Source organism: Macaca thibetana, chromosome 1 (assembly GCF_024542745.1).
Source record: "Macaca thibetana thibetana isolate TM-01 chromosome 1, ASM2454274v1, whole genome shotgun sequence".
In the NCBI taxonomy this organism is placed as follows: Eukaryota; Metazoa; Chordata; class Mammalia; order Primates; family Cercopithecidae; genus Macaca; species Macaca thibetana.
Window position 1 is genome coordinate 65,223,781 of NC_065578.1, and position 22,877 is coordinate 65,246,657.

Here is a 22,877-nt window from a genome sequence, read left to right on the forward strand (position 1 = left end):
ACAGGGTGATTATGAGGGACTTCATCAAACAAGCGATATTTGGGCAAATGCTGAAGGAGATGAGGGAACAAACCATGCAGATATACTGGGAAAAAGGAAACTTGAGCAACATTTTCTATGAACAAAAAGGAGGCCAGTGTGGCTGAAGAAGAACTAGGGGGAGAGTTGAAGAAGATGAAAGAGAGGTACTGCAGTTGGGGATCGGGGAACCTCATGTAGGGACCTCAAGGCCATTGTGTAGACTTTACTTTTACTCTAGGTGATGAGGAGTCACTGGAGGGCTTTGAGTGGGCAATTCTTTCTTGAATGGGACCATCTCTAAGATACATGAAACTATACTCAAGCATCTAGGATACAAGCCTCCCACATAGGATTCAGGTGACATTATCAGGTAGTACAGGCTAAAACTGATCTTTCTGAAGCACCATTTTACTAAAGATGAGTAATTAAATAGCATCAAATGGATAAAAGTGAGGTATTCACATCGTCTTATAAAGATATCATGCTAGATAACTTCAGACTCAAGGATGTTGCGTATATGTGAAGATGAACTTCTAGCAATATGACTGGATCACGCTGGGAGCATGAATTCCCTCTTCTGTCCCATAAGGTATCCTCTGTTTTAAAAAGCTTTGGTAGCATTGGTGTAGTATAATAAAATGGACACCATAGTTAGAGTGGAAAGACCTGGTTTTGAGTATTGGATCAACTGGTTAAAAACGATGCAATTTTATTTCTTGATTTTTTTTTTTTTTTTTTTTTTTTTTTTTTTGAGATGGAGTCTTGCTGTTGTCTGCCTGGGCTGGAATGGAGGGCAATGGCATGATCTCAGCTCACCACAACCTCCGCCTCCTGGGTTCCAGCAATTCTCCTGCCTCAGCCTTCCAAGTAGCTGAGATTACAGGCATGCGCTGCCATGCCCAGCTAATTTTTGTATTTTTTAGTAGAGACGGGGTTTCACCATGTTGGCCAGGCTGATCTCAAACTCCCGACCTCAGGTGATCTGCCCTCATCGACCTCCCAAAGTGCTGGAATTACAGGCGTGAGCCACCGTGCCCGGCCTTGCGTCTTGATATTCTTATCTGAAAATGGGTATAATAATGTACAAACAATGCACATTCAATCTAGAAATAGTTATTGACTGTCTACTCTGTGCCATAATCTATCACGAATTCCAGAAATATAGTATTGAACAAGACTCAGCCCAGGCCAAAAGGATTTTATGTTTCAAACAGGGAATTTCAACAGTATTTGTCTGATATATTTATGAGGATCAAATAAAATAATACATTAGAAATGCTTACTGCCATATATAGCTCTCAGTAGAAATGCCAAAAAATGTAAGTTATATCTCTATAATTCTTTTAAAGAGTTGCCAGTTAATTTTATAAGATAGCTAGATAACCATTTTCATTCAGTTGAATATTACCTTCTTTTCAATCATGTTGGAATAATTCTCTAGCTTTGTTTTTAAAAACAAAATAGAAAAATTGAGAGAAGTTGCAATTTGGGGGTTGCTGTAGTTATATATAACAGTGTATTTACTGTTATATACTGTTGTATAATGGCATACACTGTTGGAAGAGGTATGGTTGTTCATTGGTGTTCTGTTGCCTTGCCATTGACTGAAGGAAGGGATCTGGTATAGCTTTACTTGAATAGAGTCTAATAGTTGTGTGTTGTTTTAGAAAAAAGGAACCAGCTAGTGAAATAAATAAAGACGTGATCAATAATAATTCAACTTTGTTAATACTGATAGTCTTAAATCTGTTCCTCTTTTAAAGCTTTTTTATAAAAAGCTTCTGAATTGTCTTTTTAAAAAACGCTTCTTAATTAATTGTCTTCTCAAATATTCAGCTTTGTATTTACAGTAAGTGGGAACCATGTTATTTTGAGTGCCATGTTGTGCTATGTATAATATTACTGTATACAAACTGCAGTTTTGTGCATTTAAAATACATTTGTTTTATTTTTTAATTTATTTTACTTTTTTAGGATTTCCTCATTTTTTTTATTATACTTTAAGTTCTAGGGTACATGTGCACAACATGCAGTTATGTTACATATGTACACATGTGCCATGTTGGTGTGCTGCACCTATTAACTTGTCATTTACATTAGGTATATCTCCTAAAGCTATCTCTCCCCCCTCCCCCCACTCCATGACAGGCCTTGGTGTGTGATGTTCCCCTTCCTGTGTCCAAGTGTTCTCATTGTTCAGTTCCCACCTATGAGTGAGAACATGCGGTGTTTGGTTTTTTTGTCCTCGGGATAGTTTGCTGAGAATGATGGTTTCCAGTTTCATCCATGTCTCTACAAAGGACATGAACTCATCCTTTTTTATGGCTGCATAGTGTTCCATGGTGTGTATGTGCCACATTTTCTTAATCCAGTCTATCATCAATGGACATTTGGGTTGGTTCCAAGTCTTTGCTACTGTGAACAGTACCACAATAAACATATGTGTGCATATGTCTTTATAGCAGCATGATTTATAATCCTTTGAGTATATACCCAGTAATGGGATGGCTGGGTCAAATGGTATTTCTAGTTCTAGATCTTTGAGGAATTGTCACACTGTCTTCCACAATGGTTGAACTAGTTTACAGTCCCACCAACAGTGTAAAAGTGTTCTTATTTCTCCACATCCTCTCCAGCACCTGTTATTTCCTGACTTTTTAATGATGGCCATTCTAAATGGTGTGAGATGGTATCTCATTGTGGTTTTGATTTGCATTTCTCTGATGGCCAGTGATGATGAGCATTTTTTCATGTGTCTGTTGGCTGCATAAATGTCTTCTTTTGAGAAGTGTCTGTTCATATCCTTCACACACTTTTTGATGGGGTTGTTTGTTTTTTCTTGTAAATTTGTTTGAGTTCTTTGTAGATTCTGGATGTTAGCCCTTTGTCGGATGGGTAGATTGCAAAATTTTTCTCCCATTCTGTAGGTTGCCTGTTCACTCTGATGGTAGTTTCTTTTGATGTGCAGAAGCTCTTTAGTTTAATTAGATCCCATTAGTCAATTTTGGCTTTTGATGCCATTGCTTTTGGTGTTTTAGACATGAAGTCCTTGCCCATGCCTATGTCCTGAATGATATTGCCTAGATTTTCTTCTAGGCCTTTTATGGTTTTAAGTCTAACATTTAAGTCTTTAATCCATCTTGAATTAATTTTTGTGTAAGATGTAAGGAAGGGATCCAGTTTCAGCTTTCTACATATGGCTAGCCATCTTTCCCAGCACCATTTATTAAATAGGGAATCCTTTCCCCATTGCTTGTTTTTGTCAGGTTTGTCAAAGATCAGATGGTTGTAGATATGTGGTATTATTTCTGAGGGCTCTGTTCAGTTCCATTGGTCTATATCTCTGTTTTGGTACCAGTACCATGCTGTTTTGGTTACTGTAGCCTTGTAGTATAGTTTGAAGTCAGGTAACATGATGTCTCCATCTTTGTTCTTTTGGTTGAGGATTGACTTGGCAATGTGGGTCTTTTTTGGTTCCATATGAACTTTAAAGTAGTTTTTCCAATTCTGTGAAGAAAGTCATTGGTAGCTTGATGGTGATGGCATCTATAAATTACCTTGGGCGGTATGGCCATTTTCATATTGATTCTTCCTATCCATGAGCATGAAATGTTCTTCCATTTGTTTGTGTCCTCTTATTTTGTTGAGCAGTGGTTTGTAGTTCTCCTTGAAGAGGTCCTTCACATCCCTTGTAAGTTGGATTTCTAGGTATTTTATTCTCTTTGAAGCAGTTGTGAATGTGACTTCACTCATGATTTGGCTCTCTGTGATTGGTGTAAAAGAATGCTTGTGATTTTTGCACATTGATTTTGTATCCTGAGACTTTGCTGAAGTTGCTTATCAGCTTGAGATTTGGGGCTGAGATGATGGGGTTTTCTAAATATACAATGATGTCATCTGCAAACAGGGACCATTTGTCTTCCTCTTTTCCTAATTGAATACCCTTTATTTCTTTCTCCTGCCTGATTGCCCTGGCCAGATAATGGTTGAAAAGTGGTCACTCATAGCAAATTTATTTCGGGTCAACTTTTAAACTTTGAAGGATATTGAGTATAAAAATAATGTAATTATTTTCATCCAAAATAATTGTATTGCAAGGATTTTGAGTTTTAAAAACATTTTAAAACAAAGCTATCATAGTGTCACTATAAATTTATAATACTTTTGACTGTAATTAATTGACCTTTCTTTTCAATTCAATGAAAATCAAAATGTTTCAATTTTTTCCACAATGTTTACAATAATAATATATTATTTAATTGTTATTGACTATATATATTCAAATCCTTTAATCATATTTATTATGATAAATTATTGATTCTTATTGCTTTGACAGGATATGGATATCAGAAATTTCATCATTTGAAACCGAGACAGAGTGGGCACGGTGGCTCGCGCCTGTATTCTCAGTAATTTGGGAGGCTGAGGCAGGTGGATTACTTGAGGCCAGGAGTTTGAGACCAGCCTGGCCAACATCGTGAAACCTGTCGCTACTAAGAATACAAAAAATTAGCCAGGCATCGTGGCGGGCGCCTGTAATCTCGGCTACTCGGGAGGTAGGAGAATTGCTTGAACCCGGAGGCAGAGGTTGCAGTGAGCCTAGACAGAGCCAATGCACTCCAGCCTGGGTGACACAGCAAGACTCTGTCTAAAAAATAAATAAAATAAAATAAAATAAAATGTTATTGAGTTATAAAAAAAATAAATAAAACTATTTATTAAATAGGGAATCCTTTCCCCATTTCTTGTTTCTCTCAGGTTTGTCAAAGATCAGATGGCTGTAGATGTGTGGTATTATTTCTGAGGACTCTGTTCTGTTCCATTGGTCTATATCTCTGTTTTGGTACCAGTACCATGCTGTTTTGGTTACTGTAGCCTTGTAGTATAGTTTGAAGTCAGGTAGCGTGATGCCTCCAGCTTTGTTCTTTTGACTTAGGATTGTCTTGGAGATGCGGGCTCTTTTTTGGTTCCATATGAACTTTAAAGCAGTTTTTTCCAATTCTGTGAAGAAACTCATTGGTAGCTTGATGGGGATGGCATTGAATCTATAAATAACCTTGGGCAGTATGGCCATTTTCACAATATTGATTCTTCCTATCCATGAGCATGGTATGTTCTTCCATTTGTTTGTGTCCTCTTTTATTTCACTGAGCAGTGGTTTGTAGTTCTCCTTGAAGAGGTCCTTTACATCCCTTGTAAGTTGGATTCCTAGGTATTTTATTCTCTTTGAAGCAATTGTGAATGGAAGTTCATTCCTGATTTGGCTCTCTGTTTGTCTGTTACTGGTGTATAAGAATGCTTATGGAAAACAGTATGGCGATTCCTCAAGGATCTAGAACTAGAGGTACCATATGACCCAGCCATCCCATTACTGGGTATATACCCAAAGGATTATAAATTATGCTGCTATAAAGACACACATGCACACGTATGTTTATTGCAGCACTATTCACAATAGCAAAGACTTGGAATCAACCCAAATGTCCATCAGTGACAGATTGGATTAAGAAAATGTGGCACATATACACCATGGAATACTATGCAGCCATCAAAAAGGATGAGTTTGAGTCCTTTGTAGGGACTTGGATGCAGCTGGAATCCATCATTCTTAGCAAACTATCACAAGAACAGAAAACCAAACACCGCATGTTCTCACTCATAGGTGGGAACTGAACAATGAGATCACTCGGACTCAGGAAGGGGAACATCACACATCGGGGCCTATCATGGGGAGGGGGGAGGGGGGAGGGATTGCATTGGGAGTTATACCTGATGTAAATGACGAGTTGATGGGTGCAGCACAGCAACATGGCACAAGTATACATATGTAACAAACCTGCACGTTATGCACATGTACCCTACAACTTAAAGTATAATAATAATAAATAAATCAAAAATAAATAAATAAATAAATAAATAAATAAATAAATAAAAAATAAAAATAAAAATAAATAAAACTGAGACGTACCTTTAATTGGAATTGTCAAATAATTCCCAAGTATCTGTACATTGATAAATTAATTGGGAATTACTCATTTCTCCTTCTGAGGTGCCAAGGGCTAAGGGTTATACATGAACAGGAAGGTTTTCAGTTTATTCATTAGTTTCTTCCTAGGCACTTGACAGGGCACATAGACTCTATTTGCTTTTTCTCCTGTTCTCCTGGCTGTCTCTCTCAAATAGTATTCTTTGCTGAAATGTAGCATAGGATTTGTTTTAACTGTACTTATATTTACTTTTTCTTAGATAGCATTGCCTATTTCCTACCTTGTAGACTCATCTTTGTTTTCAACATTTGGCAAAGCGTCTCCTTTTTTTTTTTTTTTTTTTTTTTTTTTTTTGGCAGTTTTGCTCTAAAAACAAACTTTCATGCATTTGCCTTAAACTCTGTTTTTTTCCAGAAATAAGTAATTCAGACTTTCAAAAAGTCCGATTATCTTTTAAGTTTTATATTTCAATTGGCTCTCTTTGGTATTCCTTTTTTTTTTTTTTTCTAGAGTAGGTAGAATTAACAGAGTTTGCATATTTTTGTGAACTTCACTTCTTATGATGATTCTCAAGATTTCTTTATTTGGGAACTTGGCTGTCATAATAGCTAAAGTGAAAAAAGTAATGTAGAATGCCACACAATGGCACATAATTTGGCAATAAGAAATGGAAAGTAATTATAATTGCACTATTCTACTGCTTTAGGTAAGTTTATGTCAACATTTCTTTATCTAAATAAACAACAGTTCACATACGGCTATATCTAGGTTGTGAAATTTGTTGTAATATTTTTAGAAAGAAATTCCTAAAATTCTTACTATATTTTGGCAGTTTTGAAAAGTAAATCTGAGAAGTATCTTTTTGTAACTTCAAATTGCTATTTTACTTTTTGCTAATAAATCACTATGAATAATGGAAAAATCACATATTTTCATGTCCCAGTTTTAAATCATATTATTGCTGGAGGAAAGTCCCAGCTTTGTTTTCATAATTCAGCAAATATTAGGTAGCTTATAGCCATATTTTCTCCTGTGACATTACTAATAGTTTGTCTTCTCAAATAGGGCAGTTAAAATATCTTTAGATATTAAAAAATGCATTAGAGCCAACTTGAAGAAAATTACAATTTTGTAATTGAGTTAAAGATCATTCTATTGGGAATTTAAAAACCTGGGTTTTAGTTTTAGCTCTAGTATCAGCAGCTAATATGACTTTAGGCAAGTTGCTTAAATTCTTTAGCTCTGTTACCTTGTCATTGGAATGAGGAGCTGAACAAGGTGATTACTAGGATTCAGTGCAAGTCTAAAATTCCATGACTTTGTTTTTGTTCATAATATATTTTAGTTAATTATTGAAATGTTGTTGTGCTTTCCAGAGGAGTACCTGTAAACTAGTAATTTAAACCCTTCCTATTGTGTTTGAACCACTTTCCCAAGGGCTGGCATGGGTCTTACTTGTTCCTACACGTAGGAGTTAGTCTGCTCTTATTTAGCCCTTTAGATATTTAGCACATTTTAGCCAGAATATCTGACACAGATTAATGATTTTTTTTTTTTGAGACAAAGACTCACTCTGTCACCAAGGCTGGAGTGCAGTGGCGTGATCTTGGCTCACTGCAACCTCCGCCTGCTTGGTTCAAGTGATTCTTATGCCTCATCCTCCTGAGTAACTAAGATTACAGGTGTGTGCCATCGCACCCGGCTAATTTTTGTATTTTTTTTTTTAGGAGAGACAGGGTTTCACCATGTTGGCCAGACTAGTCTCAAACTCCTGGCCTCAACTGATTCACCTGCCGTGGCCTCCCAAAGTGTTGGGATTACAGGCATGAGCCACTGCACTCAGCCCAAATGATTTTATAAGGGTAGAAGACTTCACATCGTAGTGGGAGAATTCAATGTCTCCCTTTTTCACTGAAGTCTCACCGGGAATCATGTCTTTTCTGTCACTCTTGCTGATGAGCCCTAGTTCTGCTTTGTCAAACTTATTTGAGATCAAGCTGGCCCTTGTGACAATCATTGCCGGTATAGACTTTTCATAACATCAAGAAACTTCAAGCACCACTATTTCCTTTCTACTTCCCCATGTGCCTTTTAAAGTATAGAAGCTGTATTCCAATATGTATCTAGATGTCAGGTTACAGTGATCTACTTTTGGACTTGAGGCATTTTTTGGACTCCTCTGTCCATAAGTCTCACTTGCATTCTTTGTGAACAAAGAGCACACGCACTCTCAAATGTATATGCCCACATGCAAGCATACAGTATCTTGTACACCTCCCTGCACACACACAAACACAAGCATAGTGCTTGACTTTGGACTCTGCACTTTAACTGAGAGTGTTCATTTTTCCTGGTTGTTGCCTTCATTCCAGTTTTGTGAGCTTTGCTGTCAAAGTGTCTGTTCATCTAACATAGAGTGGCTGCTGTTGGCAACCCATGAACAATGAGCTTAAACAGAAGAATGGGGGTAATGTTTATTGTAATAAATATTGGACATTAAATTCCTTGGGGGAATGAACCAAATCCAATGTTTTCCTGTTCACTGACATTTTTTATATTGATGCTGTTTTGGATCTTCTGGAGAAGGGAGGGGAAAAAAAAACTTCAGCAAATCAGCTCTTTCATTCAAAAATGGAATTCAGAAGGCTATTTTAGCTAGCTTTTTTTGACAATTCCGGATTTAATCAGTTTTTACTGTGATGAAGACAGTTAGCCTCACAAATTTTGTGGAAATCTAAAGCGATGAAGGGTGTTGTTAAGGGGGAAACAGAGTGCAATTGTTTAAATAATCCTGAGCCAATAGCGTTTGGTAGGTGGAGTTACTGTTGTGTGCATTACAGAGCAAGATAATTCTGAATGAAGACTTTAAACATTACACATGCTGGACGGATTCTGGGTCTGCTCTTTGTGCAAACAAAACAAGTGACTAGGTTTTGCTTACTATCCATTAGTGAATGCAGCTTGTTTGATAAGATATTTTTTTAAAAAAATAGATGTAAAGGATTTATCAAAAGCCCTTATGAATATTTCATGAGTTGATATATTCAGCTGAATGAATTCAGTGAGTGTCAGTGTGTAGCTTGCAGACAAACCTCATCCACAAGGAGGCTACTGACATTGGAAGCACTTTGGCGCATTTTCAGAGGCAAAGCCAGCCTGATAAAGCTCCTTGTGACAGCCTGACTTGCTATTCTTCGAGTATGCTGCTCTTGCTCTAAGACGCTCATACATTGGAGTCCCAGCTTCGTAAATTAAACTGGAAATAGTTTGCAGACTTACCAGTCTTCTAACCTGCAGCAGTCTCTGCTATGTTTGAGATTTTTGTTTTGGATGGTGAAAGCTAGCACTCCTTACAAGACATGACAGCAAAAGATTCTTCAAAGGAACTTACTGCTTCTGAACCTGAGGTTTGCATAAAGACTTTCAAGGAGCAAATGCATTTAGAACTTGAGCTTCCGAGATTGCCAGGAAACAGACCTACATCTCCTAAAATTTCTCCACGCAGTTCACCAAGGAACTCACCATGCTTTTTCAGAAAGTTGCTGGTGAATAAAAGCATTCGGCAGCGTCGTCGCTTCACTGTGGCTCATACATGGTAAGATGAGACTTGGAGGTATCTACAGTGCTTTTCAGATTCTTGCATTAGCACCAGTGATTAGCAGTGTAGAAAATGGAACATTTGAGTTTTGTTCCTAATACATACCACAAGTGTGAAATGAATGGAGACCAGGTTAGCTGAAGAATACATAAATGCACTGTGTGCTAAATTGTCATTGTGCTACTAGCTATTTCCAGATAAAATATGCTTTTAACTGCAGTCTTTAAAATTACTGCTTATCAGAATACATAGCTAATTCTAGGTAAGTCGAGTAATAAATGAATTTTTAAAGTCAGTTTTTTGCTTCATATCTGTTGAGGTGGAAGGTGACTTTTTTGTTCTGTGATTGTTAGTGATTTTAAAAAATAATTTTGGGACATGAATAAGTATTTTAATCTTAGTTCTAACTTATCTTTAAGATAAGGTATAAAGTCTAACTTAATTTGTTGGACCACCATGTTTATAGCGTATAAACCAGTGAGTTTTTGATTTATTGACTTATCTTTACATTACTTAAGGAAAGGGAAAACTAAGTCCTCACTTCTGAAGTTGCATGATTAGTTACTTTAATATATGATTCCAAAATGCTGTTATTTTTAAGAGCCTCTTTAAAAAAAAAAATAGAACTTAAAATTTATAGATGTTTTTGGAATACCCAGCAAATAAATTCAAGAACCCTCTATAAAACTTGCTCTGAGCCTGCCACCTTTAATACATATGTTTACAAGGTATGTAAATATAGTAGGGTAATGTCCTTAAACAGTATAATGATGAAATGTAAGGATAAAACACAATGAAATTAAATCACTTTTACTGTAAGAGCCAGGCCACTTCAGATTTCTTTGGAGGATATATTTTCTTTCAGATTAACGTACCTTTAAAAATTAAGTAGCTGTACCTTGGTTTTTTCTAGCAGAGACCATAGCAATAAGGGGAGCATGTACATCTTAAAGGCAATTCTAACACAGTGATTTTGTGACTACATGCTGGATTGCCAATCAACATTATAAATTGAGGAGATCTGATTTTTAAAAATTAATACTCACTTGAATTATTTTCTACTTATCTAAAATGCTTGTCTGCTTAATCTACTGTATAATGCATTGGCAAATTAAAGTTATGCCTAGAAAGATATAGCTTGCCTTTGATAGATACCACATGTTTAGCCAACACATAGTTTGCCTGGAATATATGTTGTGCTTGTTCTTGCTTTATGACAATGGACTGTCCATATAATGGCTTTATTGCAGAATTTCTTTGGTCATCATCTTGATGTATTAAATCATGTCGTTTAATTGTAATCTCTTATTTGCAAAATACACGTGGTTAGTCTTTCAAAGCCTACCAATGATGGTAGCATTTGTAGAAAGGCAAGGTTTATGTATAAGGATGTACTGACTTGAAGAAGTCCTCTCTTTTGTGCTTTATCCCACCCCTAACATGTATGTATTTTCTTATAGTTTGCTAAGTAGTATAACTAAATAGGGAAGGTATATAAACATATGCTTAATTAGTTATGAAAATAATATATATAGAAAATACATAATAGATGCACATCTTTTCTTACTTGAGTTAATATTAAGTCACTATTTTAACCAAAAGGATATTTAATTTTAGATAGCTAATTTTTAGATAATGATATGTCTTCTTAAACCCTCAGTAATATTTTTCTTAATGTAGAGTTTTGGTTCTGAACACAATAGTGTGACCTTTCTTTTTCTTATAATAGATTTTTGATGTGCTAAGAACATAGAGCTATAAATACTGGAGTTTTTTACTTTTCCAAAAACCCCAATTTTAAAATGATCAAAGAGCTAGTTTTACTCATGCATTATACAAATTTTCTTGCAGCAAGTTGCAAAAGGAACAATTAAATGGTATCTGAAGTTACCTATGCTAATAAGATGATATTCTTTTAGTTGAGTTAAAACAAAATTTTACAATTGCCAAAAAAGAAAACATAGGACTTTGATATAATGCTGTATAATATAGGTTAAAATAATTCATTAATCATTAAACTTGTAAAATAACTTTAGTTATGACTATGATTCATTTTCACCCTTTTTACTTTCAACTCACACATTCCCCTTCTGATGTTTCTTAGTAAAACTGTTTCACAGTTTGTTTTCAGCTCATGACTAAGTCTTTATTTATATTTATTTCTATTGTCTTATCTGAATATATACTTAACATTTTTCAAATTTATTTTCATACAACATGCAATGAAAATCTCTTTCTGGAAAATAGACATATATCTTACATATTTTCATGACTTTTTCAAATCTTAAAAATTTTGCCTTTCCCAGGGGAACCCCAATAAAGGCTCTGGCCGAAAGCTTCATGCTTTCCCCTTGCTTCACTTCTTTGTCTCTTGAGCACCCTAATGTCTTTCCAATGAATATGCGTGGCTCTGTATGGGCTGCCATATCTCCTGTCTCTAAGAATTGTGAGTATAATAAACTTTTCTTTCTTGAATTTTCAAGAAATTTCATGTGCTTTTTTTACATTAGATGAAATGGTTACATGAGGAAATAAGAGCATAAGTACTTTACTTTTGCCTCTGTCATAGTGAAATGTAACCAGCCTTTCACGATCAACGATTGGTATTTTCCAAACCATGCACTTAAGTTAGAAATTCCAAGATATGCACTTAGAAGTCTCTAAAAACATGTTATTACTTTACAGTAGACAGTAGGCTTCTTTTAAGAAGATTGGATTGTTTTGATTCCAGCGTTGAAATTAAAGTAATTTTCATGATGAAGCTAAACAATGCAGAGGATGCAGTTTATATGCAAACCCACTAAACAGTTTTTATTTGTAGATTTCATATTTCAGTCAGATGGATGTGTAGTTCTGGCTTTAAAAACCCAAGTTATGAACTGTGGACTAATGGCAGAAGATTTAAGAAATATTTATGAAATTCTGACTCTGGGCTATTTAAAAATATCTGAGGAAATGTGGATATTCAATGTGTTGTCACCAATCAGAGTATTTACAAAATCCTAAATCTGGAAGGAATTTGGATGATTATCTCATTGCTTCCTTTTACCCTTGGGCAGGACCACAATTACTCCATCTTTAACATATGGGAATCTGCCCTACTTTTAAGACTCTAGAGAAAATAATTCTAAAAACCTCACTTAGTATACAATCTTACTACTTTATAGTCCAGGTACTAGAAAACTATTTGTGATGATTTATCTGTATTATTTATATATTATGTATAATATGTTTTCCCCTCAGTGGATATTATTAATAAAAAAGATGCGTAAGAGCCTGCATGAATCTGAAGATCATTATTAACTGGTGCCAGCGTTTTCTTTTTCATTCACTCAACATATGTAATTGAGCACTGCTGTGAGCAAGAAGAGAAAAAAAATCTGATTCAACCCACATGTATTCCAACACCTACTATATTTTAAGTTTTTTACTAGAATGTCTGCATATGTTATCTCATTTAAGTTTCATTTGGAATATAAGTATACTCCAAATTCATGATCCTTTCAATATTGCCTATTGCAGATATCAAAATTATTTTGAATTGCTTTAGCTTCTTATAGGTGTTTATACTCCATTAGTCATTATTTTGACTCTGAACCACCATCTCAAATTTCAAAAATTTTCTTTGAATTTTGAGACCCAAAAGTGGATACCACACTCTTTGTTAGATGATATGAGAAAATATACATATGAAACATGTAATAAGTTGCAAAGTGTCAGTGGAAACTTCAGAATTACTGAATCAGAAAATTACTGCCAGAGTTCTAAGGTAACATACTCTTTATCCCCAATCCCACATCAGGGATGCTAACTTCTGGAGCACAGTGTTATCCTACCTGGCCTGTATGGCCTGCCTGTGCTTGCCTGGTACTTGTCACACAGTGTCCAGCTTTTATAACCTACCCTTCTTTGTTGATGTCCCAACCTCAGTCATCAGTTCTCTTTCATCATTAGCAACATGATGCTCTCTGAAGAAAGCAATGGTCTTGAATATATCCTGGGCCCACCACACCCCCAACTACCGTCCTCCCCACTGCCAACTCCCGCTCTGCGCCCCCTGCCCCGCTGCATTGCTGCTCCTTTCTGGAGCTCTCTTCTTGTGTTGGTGAGCACTATCCTTTATCTGTCTGTCCATACTTGCACACAGGAAACAATATTTTTGTAATTAGAAGTTAGTAGGAGAAAAGAGGCTTGTATTCCTTTTTCTCATTTAGTTTTACATATATCTTGGAAATCTTTTCTCATTTTAACAAAGGTTCGTGAAGTCTTTACTTGTGTATCTAATATTTGAATATAAAAGTTTTTAAAGCCATAGTTAGTACTCTAAAGGGACTTATATTTGGCAAGACAACACTGGATTAAGTGGAGAATAGGAAAAAAAACAGTGAATATGGCAGATGATTGACCTTTCTCAGAACTGCAGATGTGCTTGCTGTATTACGCAACTTAGTCCTAGTTTGTTAGCTAACTCTACTGAATCTGTGCTTGTAATATTGATCAATTGCCTTGAATTCTTTCCTGGTAATATTGGAAATTTTTTGAGATGTCTGTCTTTACATATTTATTGATTCAACATTTGTTTGAACAAAACATTTGTTTAGAGTCTACTGTGCACCAGGCTCTGATCTGGGCTTAGGAGACACACAATGAGAAAGATCCCTTGTCTTCAAAGAACTCCTATACTAGCTGGAAGACAAACTTATGCAATAATAATTAATCAGTGGTGTGGGAATAATGCTACTGAAGCGTGTTGTTCAACTTGTCATGAGAGCACAGAAGAAATAACTACCACTAGACAGTGAGTCAATGTGTTAAGGTAAGTTTAGAGAAGAGATGACATTTGCGTGGGGTTGTGACAAATGAATAGGAGTTTTCTAGGAGAAAAGTGGGCAGGAAAGGTATTTTTTGGGCAAGGGAGCAATAATTAGGAAATCCTGTTAACAAATGATAACAGTAATAGCTCTAATATATTTAGCACTTACATAATGTGTTGGATATTAGTTCTAAATGTATTTACTCATTTAAGCACATAAAAACCCCATGAGTTATATACTATTATATTATTTTCATTTTATAGGAAAAGGAATAAAGGTCAGAGAGGACAAGTAATTTATCCAAGTTTACACAGAAAATAAACAGCTGAGTTGGGATTTGACTCTGAGCATGAGTGAAAGTACACATAGTTCACTGGGGTTTCAGCCTAAGGATGCAAGGTGGGAAAGCTAGGAAGTAAGACTGTGCCAGCAGGTTGGAGCCATTTGCTAGGGCTTCCAATATCATGAACAAGACTTGGGGCTTTAGCCCATCCACCCTCAGTGGGGGAGCCATGACAGGTTATGAGAAAGGGATTGCCATATATTATTTTTATTTTGGAAAGGTACTTTGCAGGTCAGGCGGAGAATGGATTAGAGGACAAGGAGCTTAAAGGTAAAGGGAAAAGGGACAGTGTGCATTTGAGAGATAATGACTTCTACTTATTTTGTATATCCCGTAACATTGAAAACCATGCATATGACTTGCTTTATGACTTAACAAATTATGGTTTTTGGAAACTGGGAGGAAAGCATGTGAACTTGGTGTCTCTTGATTTATCACTTACACCATGATGCTGTAGATAGTACTAGCTGGTACAATACCCCCACATGCATCAAACAATCAGCAAAGGTGCATAGGAGGATGTGTGCATCTGAGGAAAACCCTATTAGCTCAGTCCTAATTTACTAGAGGTGCTTTGTATTTTGCTTTAAGTGCAGACTCCTAGTGGGTTAAAAAAAAGAGCAGGCATTATCTTAGTCCACAATCTGAATCAAATGGCAGTAGAAATCTATGCCTCATAGCCCGAGTCTGTTGCTTTAATCAGAGCAAGCATTTTATCAGTACATCTATAAATAGTGTTTTCCTGGCCTTTTAGTGTCCTCAAGTCTTCAATATATTGAATTTTTAAAATACTTACTGTAAAAAGGGCTTTGCAAAGTAATGGTGACAACCCCCAGGACACATGCCGGAAGGTGGCCCAGCAAGCTTGCCAGCTGCCTTTCTGCTAAAGGCTAAACCCATTTTGCTAAATCCCACTTGCGTTCTCTTTCCATTCCTTTCTGTTTTGTTATCTCTCAGTTTTTCTCCTTGGATGTTTATAGTGCTTCCTTCTCTAACATCACTGCCAATGCACTTGCAACATTATGCTAGAAGCATTTAAGTGATTTCTTAGAAAAAATCCCAAATGCTTACCATGGTTTTCAGGTAATATTTTCTGGCCCCGAGCTGCTTCCAACCTTCTCTCCTGTTCTCCAGCCCTGTGAACCTTCTTTCTGTTGTTCAGCAAACAAAGCCTGTATCCACTTCCAGCCTTTGCACTTGGTTTTCTTCTGCCTGGAAGAAAAGTACCTGGATGTTAACATGGTTTCCTCTTATGTCCATTCAGGATTCTACTATCTCCAGGTATCACTATCCGGAGAGGCCTTTGCTGACCTCCCTATCTAAAATAGCACCCTTTCACCTTCTAGTTCCTTGTCTCTTTGGTACTTATTATTACCTGAAAATACACTATAGACATGCTTATGTGTTATATTGTCTTATCTTTCCATCATCTGCCATGGCTGCTAAATTGAATGAGTGCAGCGATTCTGTCTTGTTTTCAGTATCCTGAGAACATACAAGAAAGACAGTCATTTAACATATACTTGTTGAAGAAAATAAAGAATGAATATGGTTTGTTTCCTGCTCTTTATTCTTTGAGCACTTTTCCTTTAGCTTGATATGAAGGAACCAGAAAGGAAGCTTTGTTGATACTTACTCTGCAAGCATCCTTCTCCATTCATCTCTCAATAGCTGTGCTCCGTTTCTGTTAGTATAGTTACTATAACTTGCTTCCTATATTGTATTCTATGATATTGCAGATGCAGATTTAATTATAATATCTCACTAGAGCCTAACTTCTTTACATGGTAGCCTATTTAATTAAGTCACCACGTACAAATCATATTACCTAGTCTGTAGTGCTGTAAAGTAAATATTTGTCTGTAGTACTGTATAATTATTTATTTGGTTATTCTTCATGCATCAAGTAGCACGGTTGGTACATCAGCTCAGGAAAGCTCTACATATCTCTCACCAACTGCCTGAGAAGAAGTGCTGTATGGGGGAATCTATTTGTTATTTTGCCTTCAAAATGTTTACATAGTGCACATTAGAATGCTTAATTATCTATATTTTTTCCACTGGTGTAACATTTACAATATTAACTCTAGCAGCAGCTACAGCAATTTGAGCTTTTAATAGGATTTCCCCAGGGAACTTGGAAGTAAGAAGTCTATGACTTGCAGAGTGAGGAAATTACAAGTTAATAACCCTTGTACTCTAGGAAAGACATCACTGAGAGGGAAACTGTTCACTTGGTTCTGTCTCATTTTGTTTTTCCTGAACTAGGAGGTTGGCGACCTCTGTCTCTGGTAGTAATTTGTTTGACATAAATATGTTTGAATACCACTGTGTACTGTAGGTTGAAATGAAAAATAACTCGACTTCTCAGGTTGCTTCTTGCTGGAACTTAGGGAGAATGAGGATGACTGCTTCTCAAGACCTTTTTGAAGAGAATGCCTATGCGGTGATGTGCTCCCTTGACAGACCCAGGCTTGTCCTCCTCTTCCTAACTATATCTCTTCTGACTCAGGTTTATTGCAAACTATGCAGATTGGAAGTAAGGGGATGGAGGATAGTGTGGCTTCAAAGAGTGCTTCTTTCAAACTGTATTTTCAGGAAAATCAGTGATCTAGATCTAGGAACCATTTGGGAATTCCTTGAAAAAGAGCGTGGTGATGATCTGTTTCCTGGTTCTGGGTCAGAACAAAGCAATATGGATGATTATATGCTTGGAGAATTTTGGAGGATTCTCACACAAGTCCGTAATCTCCAAGTACTTGAAAACCACCAGTTTAAGAGTTAAATGAGTAGAGGGAGAAAAGAAATCTGTTTAATTGTGCTTGATAAAGTCACAGGAATTTCCAGATAATTTATAACATTAAAATTATCTTCATCCAATATGTTCAGGAATGGCAGTAGGATAAATGAGGAGGATGAAAGCAACTGTGGGTCAGGGAGACATCAATGGTAGTGAAAATTTTAAATTTCAAAGTTGAAAGAATAGTACAATGAACACTCTTTACCTAGATATACTAATTATTAGTGGTTTCTCTTATTTACCTCTGTATCTCTTTCTGTGTATAAGAGCATATATATGTTTTCTTTATGTTGAAGAGAGCACATTTATATGGAGAGCAGTAGTTTTGGGATCAAAAGAAAACTATTATTTATTTTTAGATAGTTTCCATGTCATCAGTATGCTGTTATTGTAATTCATCCATGTTTTTGCATTTATTAGTAGTTTGTTCCCTTTTATTATTAAGTGGTATTCCTTTGTATTGGGTGTACTACAATTTGTTTATCTGTTCACCAACTGGATAGAAATTTGAATTTCCAGTCTTTTGGCTATTATGAATAAAGATGACATAAACATTCATGTATAGTTTTCTGGGTAAACATATATTCTAATCTTTCTTGGGTAAATATCTTAGAGTGGCATTGATGGGTTGTATGGTGAAGTATATACTTTTTTGGTTGTTATTTGTTTTTGTTTTTTGACACAGAATCTTGCTTGGTTGCCCAGGCTGAAGTGCAGTGGCATGATCTTGGCTTACTGCAACCTCTGCCTCATGGGTTTAAACGAGTCTCAGCCTTCTGAGTAGCTGGGGCTACAGGCATGTGCCACCACACCCAGTTCATTTTTGTACTTTTTGTAGAGATGGGTTTTCACCACGTTGCCCAGGCTGGTGTTGACCTCCTAGGCTCAAGCAATCCGCCTGCCTCAGCCTCCCAAAATGCTGTGATTACAGGCATGAGCCACTGCGCCTGGCCTAAAGTGTATGCTTTACTTTATAAAACACTGCAAAACTGTTTTCCATCATGGATGTCCCACTTTATAGTCTTACTAGCTATATATGAGAGTTCTTATTATTCTGTATCTGTGAGGGCATTTTAAACTGTCAGATTTTTTTTTTAAATTTTAGTCATTCTTATAGATGAGTAGTGGTAACTTGCTGTGATTTTAATTTGCATTTCCCTTATGACTAGTAATACCGAACATATTTTAATCTCTTTATTTGCTATCGCTATCTCTTTGGTGAAATAAAATTGTTTATACAAGTCATGTATCAATAAACTTTGCAAATATTTTAATTCTTAAGGGCACAGTAACATATTGACAAGTTATGAATACATTTTTTTTTTTTTTTTTTTTTTTGAGACGGAGTCTCGCTGTGTCTCCCAGGCTGGAGTGCAGTGGCGTGATCTCGGCTCACTGCAAGCTCCGCCTCCCGGGTTCACGCCATTCTCCCGCGTCAGCCTCCCAAGTAGCTGAGACTACAGGCGCCCGCCACCACGCCCGGCTAGTTTTTTGTATTTTTAGTAGAGACGGGGTTTCACCATGTTAGCCAGGATAGTCTCGATCTCCTGACCTTGTGATCCACCCGCCTCGGCCTCCCAAAGTGCTGGGATTACAGGCTTGAGCCACCGCGCCCGGCCTATGAATACATTTGTAGCACCAGTTTAAAAAAGAAAACTATTAAAATATAGTAGAGGGTTAAAGGCATCTATTATAATATATGATTTTTCTTGCTGATAAATTATTGGTTTTCATTACTTAAAATGGTTTCTAAGAGACGATGTCTATAGGATTCAAATTTTCTTCCTCAAGAAGGGATGTTATTTTTTAAAAATAAATATATAAAAAATTTATAAGGATGAAACACTATACAACATCTTAATGTAGTATACTGGATTTTATCATTGTATAATTTTGATGTTATCTTGAATTTATTTTTTATGGTGAATATTTGTTTTATGTTACTTCATCTGGAGTTGAGAATGCTAGGTTGAGTATCAGTATTTTACCTTGATTTTCTCTTGAAACTTTAGATCAATCCTAGACCTAATTTAACTGTTCTAGACCTCAATTATTTAATTGGCAAAATAGAGAAAAGAGTTTTATGTTCAGATATTTTCAAATGTTAATTTAATTAAAAAATGTCTACCTAGACTGTGAGTTACCTGTTTCTCAAGATAATAAAGTACTTAGAACAATACTTCAAGTGTTATAAGTTGTATAGTAGATGTTACTGTTTAATTATCTGACTAAATCTCTAACCACACACAAACATGCATATTGTTGTCAGGGTTGGTTGGTAAAGCAGGAGCTAGTTTTTTTATTTTTTGAAAAGTATCACTATGTATGGACTGTGCCAATTTGAAAGAGTCACAGTGCATATGGGTTAGTAAAGAAATACATTTATAATATCCACAGTGTGACAATTCAGTATACTAAGAAACAAAATATCATTCATTTGCTGTCATGTAATAATCATATCCTAATGAACCAAGCTGAATTATACTAAAATGCACTAATTATCAGAAGACCCAGTGTGAATAACTTACATTCCCAGTAAGAAACTTTATTGTCTTGTTTTGCTCTCATCAATACATTTAAAAAAAAAAAAAAAAAAACCATTTATCATCTTCCACTGTGTGAAAGAGATAGGAGGACCACTTTGAAGTCATTCCATCCACTTGTACCAATAAGCTTAAAAGAAAAAGACAAAACAAAACATAAGAAGATGACTTGTCTATTTCAGGATCCACATATTAAAAGCCAATATAGGATTCAGTGAACAAATGCCTTGGAAGAATTCCAGTGTCATCAAACTTCTTTATTTCAAAATGTCTCCTTTCCATCCTTTCTGGTCCTCTACAAAATTAATAAGCTCAGACTATTTGTTGCAGCGTACAGGATCTGAGCATGCTTCTGTGGCTTATTTCTGATGTAATTCCCTCAGCAGTTTATACAGGAATTCTTTATCTCACCATCGGGATTCTTTAGGCCAGAAGAGAGGTCAGAGAAGACTGGACAAATAAACTATGGGATCTAAGTCTTTCTTGCTAGGGTCCTAACTGCCCAAGACTTCCTCCTGAGAGTCTGCTGTTGAAATTCATATGCATATTTCAATTTTATGGGGTTAACCCTGGCTGTTGTCTTTACCTGTCAGCCTGCTCAGCCAGGTGTGAGTTCACCCATAAAACAGTGTCTTTCACATACTCATTTACCAAAACGACATAGAGACTTTAGGATGCCAGATGATATAATGCAAAAAGTACAGCATTTGGTTTCTAACTGCACCTTTTTCCAGACACTGGTTTTGGGAAAACCATTCAACCTATCTTAGAAAAAGTAGAAAAATTAGAAAAACTCTACCTGTATTTCATTAGGACTTTATGAAGATTAAATGAAGTAATGTGTGTATGATGGTTAGTATGATCCCTGGCCAATGGCAGGTAATAAGCAGTCCTTAGTTCACTAATGTATCGAAAGCTTATGATTTTGCATAAAATTTATATAATATGTATCATAATGTAAACTACTTAAAGATCTTTATAACATGGTTCAATTAAATCAGTTTTCACTGAGCAAATATGGTACATCTTAAATCCATTCTTTTAGACCACTTAGATGTTACTTAGTTTCATAGGATATGACTTTATCATAAAGCCCATATTAATTATCCTTACCACAATAAAATAAAAAGTAATAAATCCTTGTGTATTATGGTATGTAATCACTCTCATTCATCACAGAGACCATTCCAAATTGCAGATTTTGACCATAGAATAATCTTTTTTTAAAAATTCCATTTACCTTCTTGAATTTGATTCTTTCTCCATTAGTGAAACTATTAATAGATATCAATGAACCACTGCTTTTTTAAGTTAACATAAAACACATTTAATGGTCTTTTCAAAGTGCCGGAATGTCTCTGAAGTTGTTTTCCTTCATGGGATCTAACCTCCTAGTGACTTGTTTATATAAGAAAGTTTATTCATGAGACGCAGCGGAAAAGCATCTAGGGATCTAGATTGACAGAATCTAGACATGTATCCTGGCACCACCACTTACAAACTGTTTATTTATTTGTTTATTTATTTTTTGAGTGGAGAAGGAGTAGTCACTTAACCTTTGGGAGCATCAACTTCCTTAACAGTAAATAAGAGATAAAACAATTACACTTATTTCTCTACTTATATAATTTTATATGATTATATAATATTTACAAATATTAATTAGTATGGTTGAGAAGCATGGGAAAAGAAAGATAAAGATTACTGGACAGAAAAGTAATGGTACTCTATCATTAAAATATAAAAATCAAAGTGCTTGACTTAAGTGCCGCAGGTGTATTTGGGTGTATGTAAAGAGCATCCCATTAATAAATATTATCGAATACTATACACATTGATCCAGATTTCTTTTATAAAAGGGGGAAGAGTTTCTGCTGTATGGGACCATGTAAGTGAGAGACTGGAGACAGGAGACAGACTAAATGGTACCTTAAGATCCCATCTACCCCATGGGTCTTTATATCACTTTTATGCTTCCTGCGGAGAGATAATAACAAGCTCATATAACCAATAGATGATGAAGTGAAAGTTGCATTTAACCTTTATTCAGACAACTTTACAACATTTCAATCAAATTACTCTTTATTTCTTGGTCATTTCAAAGAATATTTAAGGATGAAAACAAAAATAAAAGTTATTGCTTCTCCTTTAAGAAAGATTTCCTTCTCACATAATCTTTGATCAGGCTATTTTGTCACTTGGCAACTTAAAGGAAGGAAAAAGTTATATCTTTAAGGCCAGGGGTTCTATTTAAAAGAATTGTCATTGAAAAATGGTTATTCAAATCAACTGAAAGCTTAGTAACAGTGAAAAATAAAGTAAACTACTTTTGGGTTTCACAAGGATCATGCCAAGTTTCTGGCTCTGTCCAAATTAATAAAAATAAGATTTTTAGGAACCTGTCTGGAAATTGTAGATTAAATTGAGCAACTGCTTCATCTGAATAAAGCTTTGCAGAGTCTAATATTATGAAGGAGCTATCTTCATGAATACAGTGCTTGCTTGGGATTATAGGGATTTGAGTTTTAATGCCAGCTGAATCCCTAATGCCCACAGAGCACATATGCATTCATTTGTTGCTGGTAGCTTTTCTGTCAAGTGGGATTAATAATTACCTGCTCTACCACTCTTACCTTATGTATTATAGTATGAATATTCATACCTGTGTTCACAGAATGCTCTGCCTTTCTGCAAAATAACATGACGGAGGCATTCAGAAAGACAAAAAAATGGTTTCTAAAAAAGTTTTATGCATATCAGATTTTCAAAAA

At 35.7% G+C, this 22,877-nt stretch overlaps 1 protein-coding gene across 3 annotated transcripts in view; it reads left to right on the forward strand.

The window, feature by feature from the left end:
• PDE4B (phosphodiesterase 4B) overlaps positions 1 to 22,877 on the forward strand; it is a 585,950-nt gene that overhangs the window by 210,744 nt on the left and 352,329 nt on the right. The window contains exon 1 of one of the 3 annotated variants that reach the window (XM_050760693.1): positions 7,746 to 9,603. The exons of the other annotated variants lie outside the window; for them this stretch is intronic. Coding sequence (XP_050616650.1) covers positions 9,368 to 9,603 — 236 coding nt within the window. The 5' untranslated portion in view covers positions 7,746 to 9,367. Of the gene's footprint in view, positions 1 to 7,745; positions 9,604 to 22,877 lie in introns of those variants that run through there. 3 annotated transcript variants of the gene reach the window in all.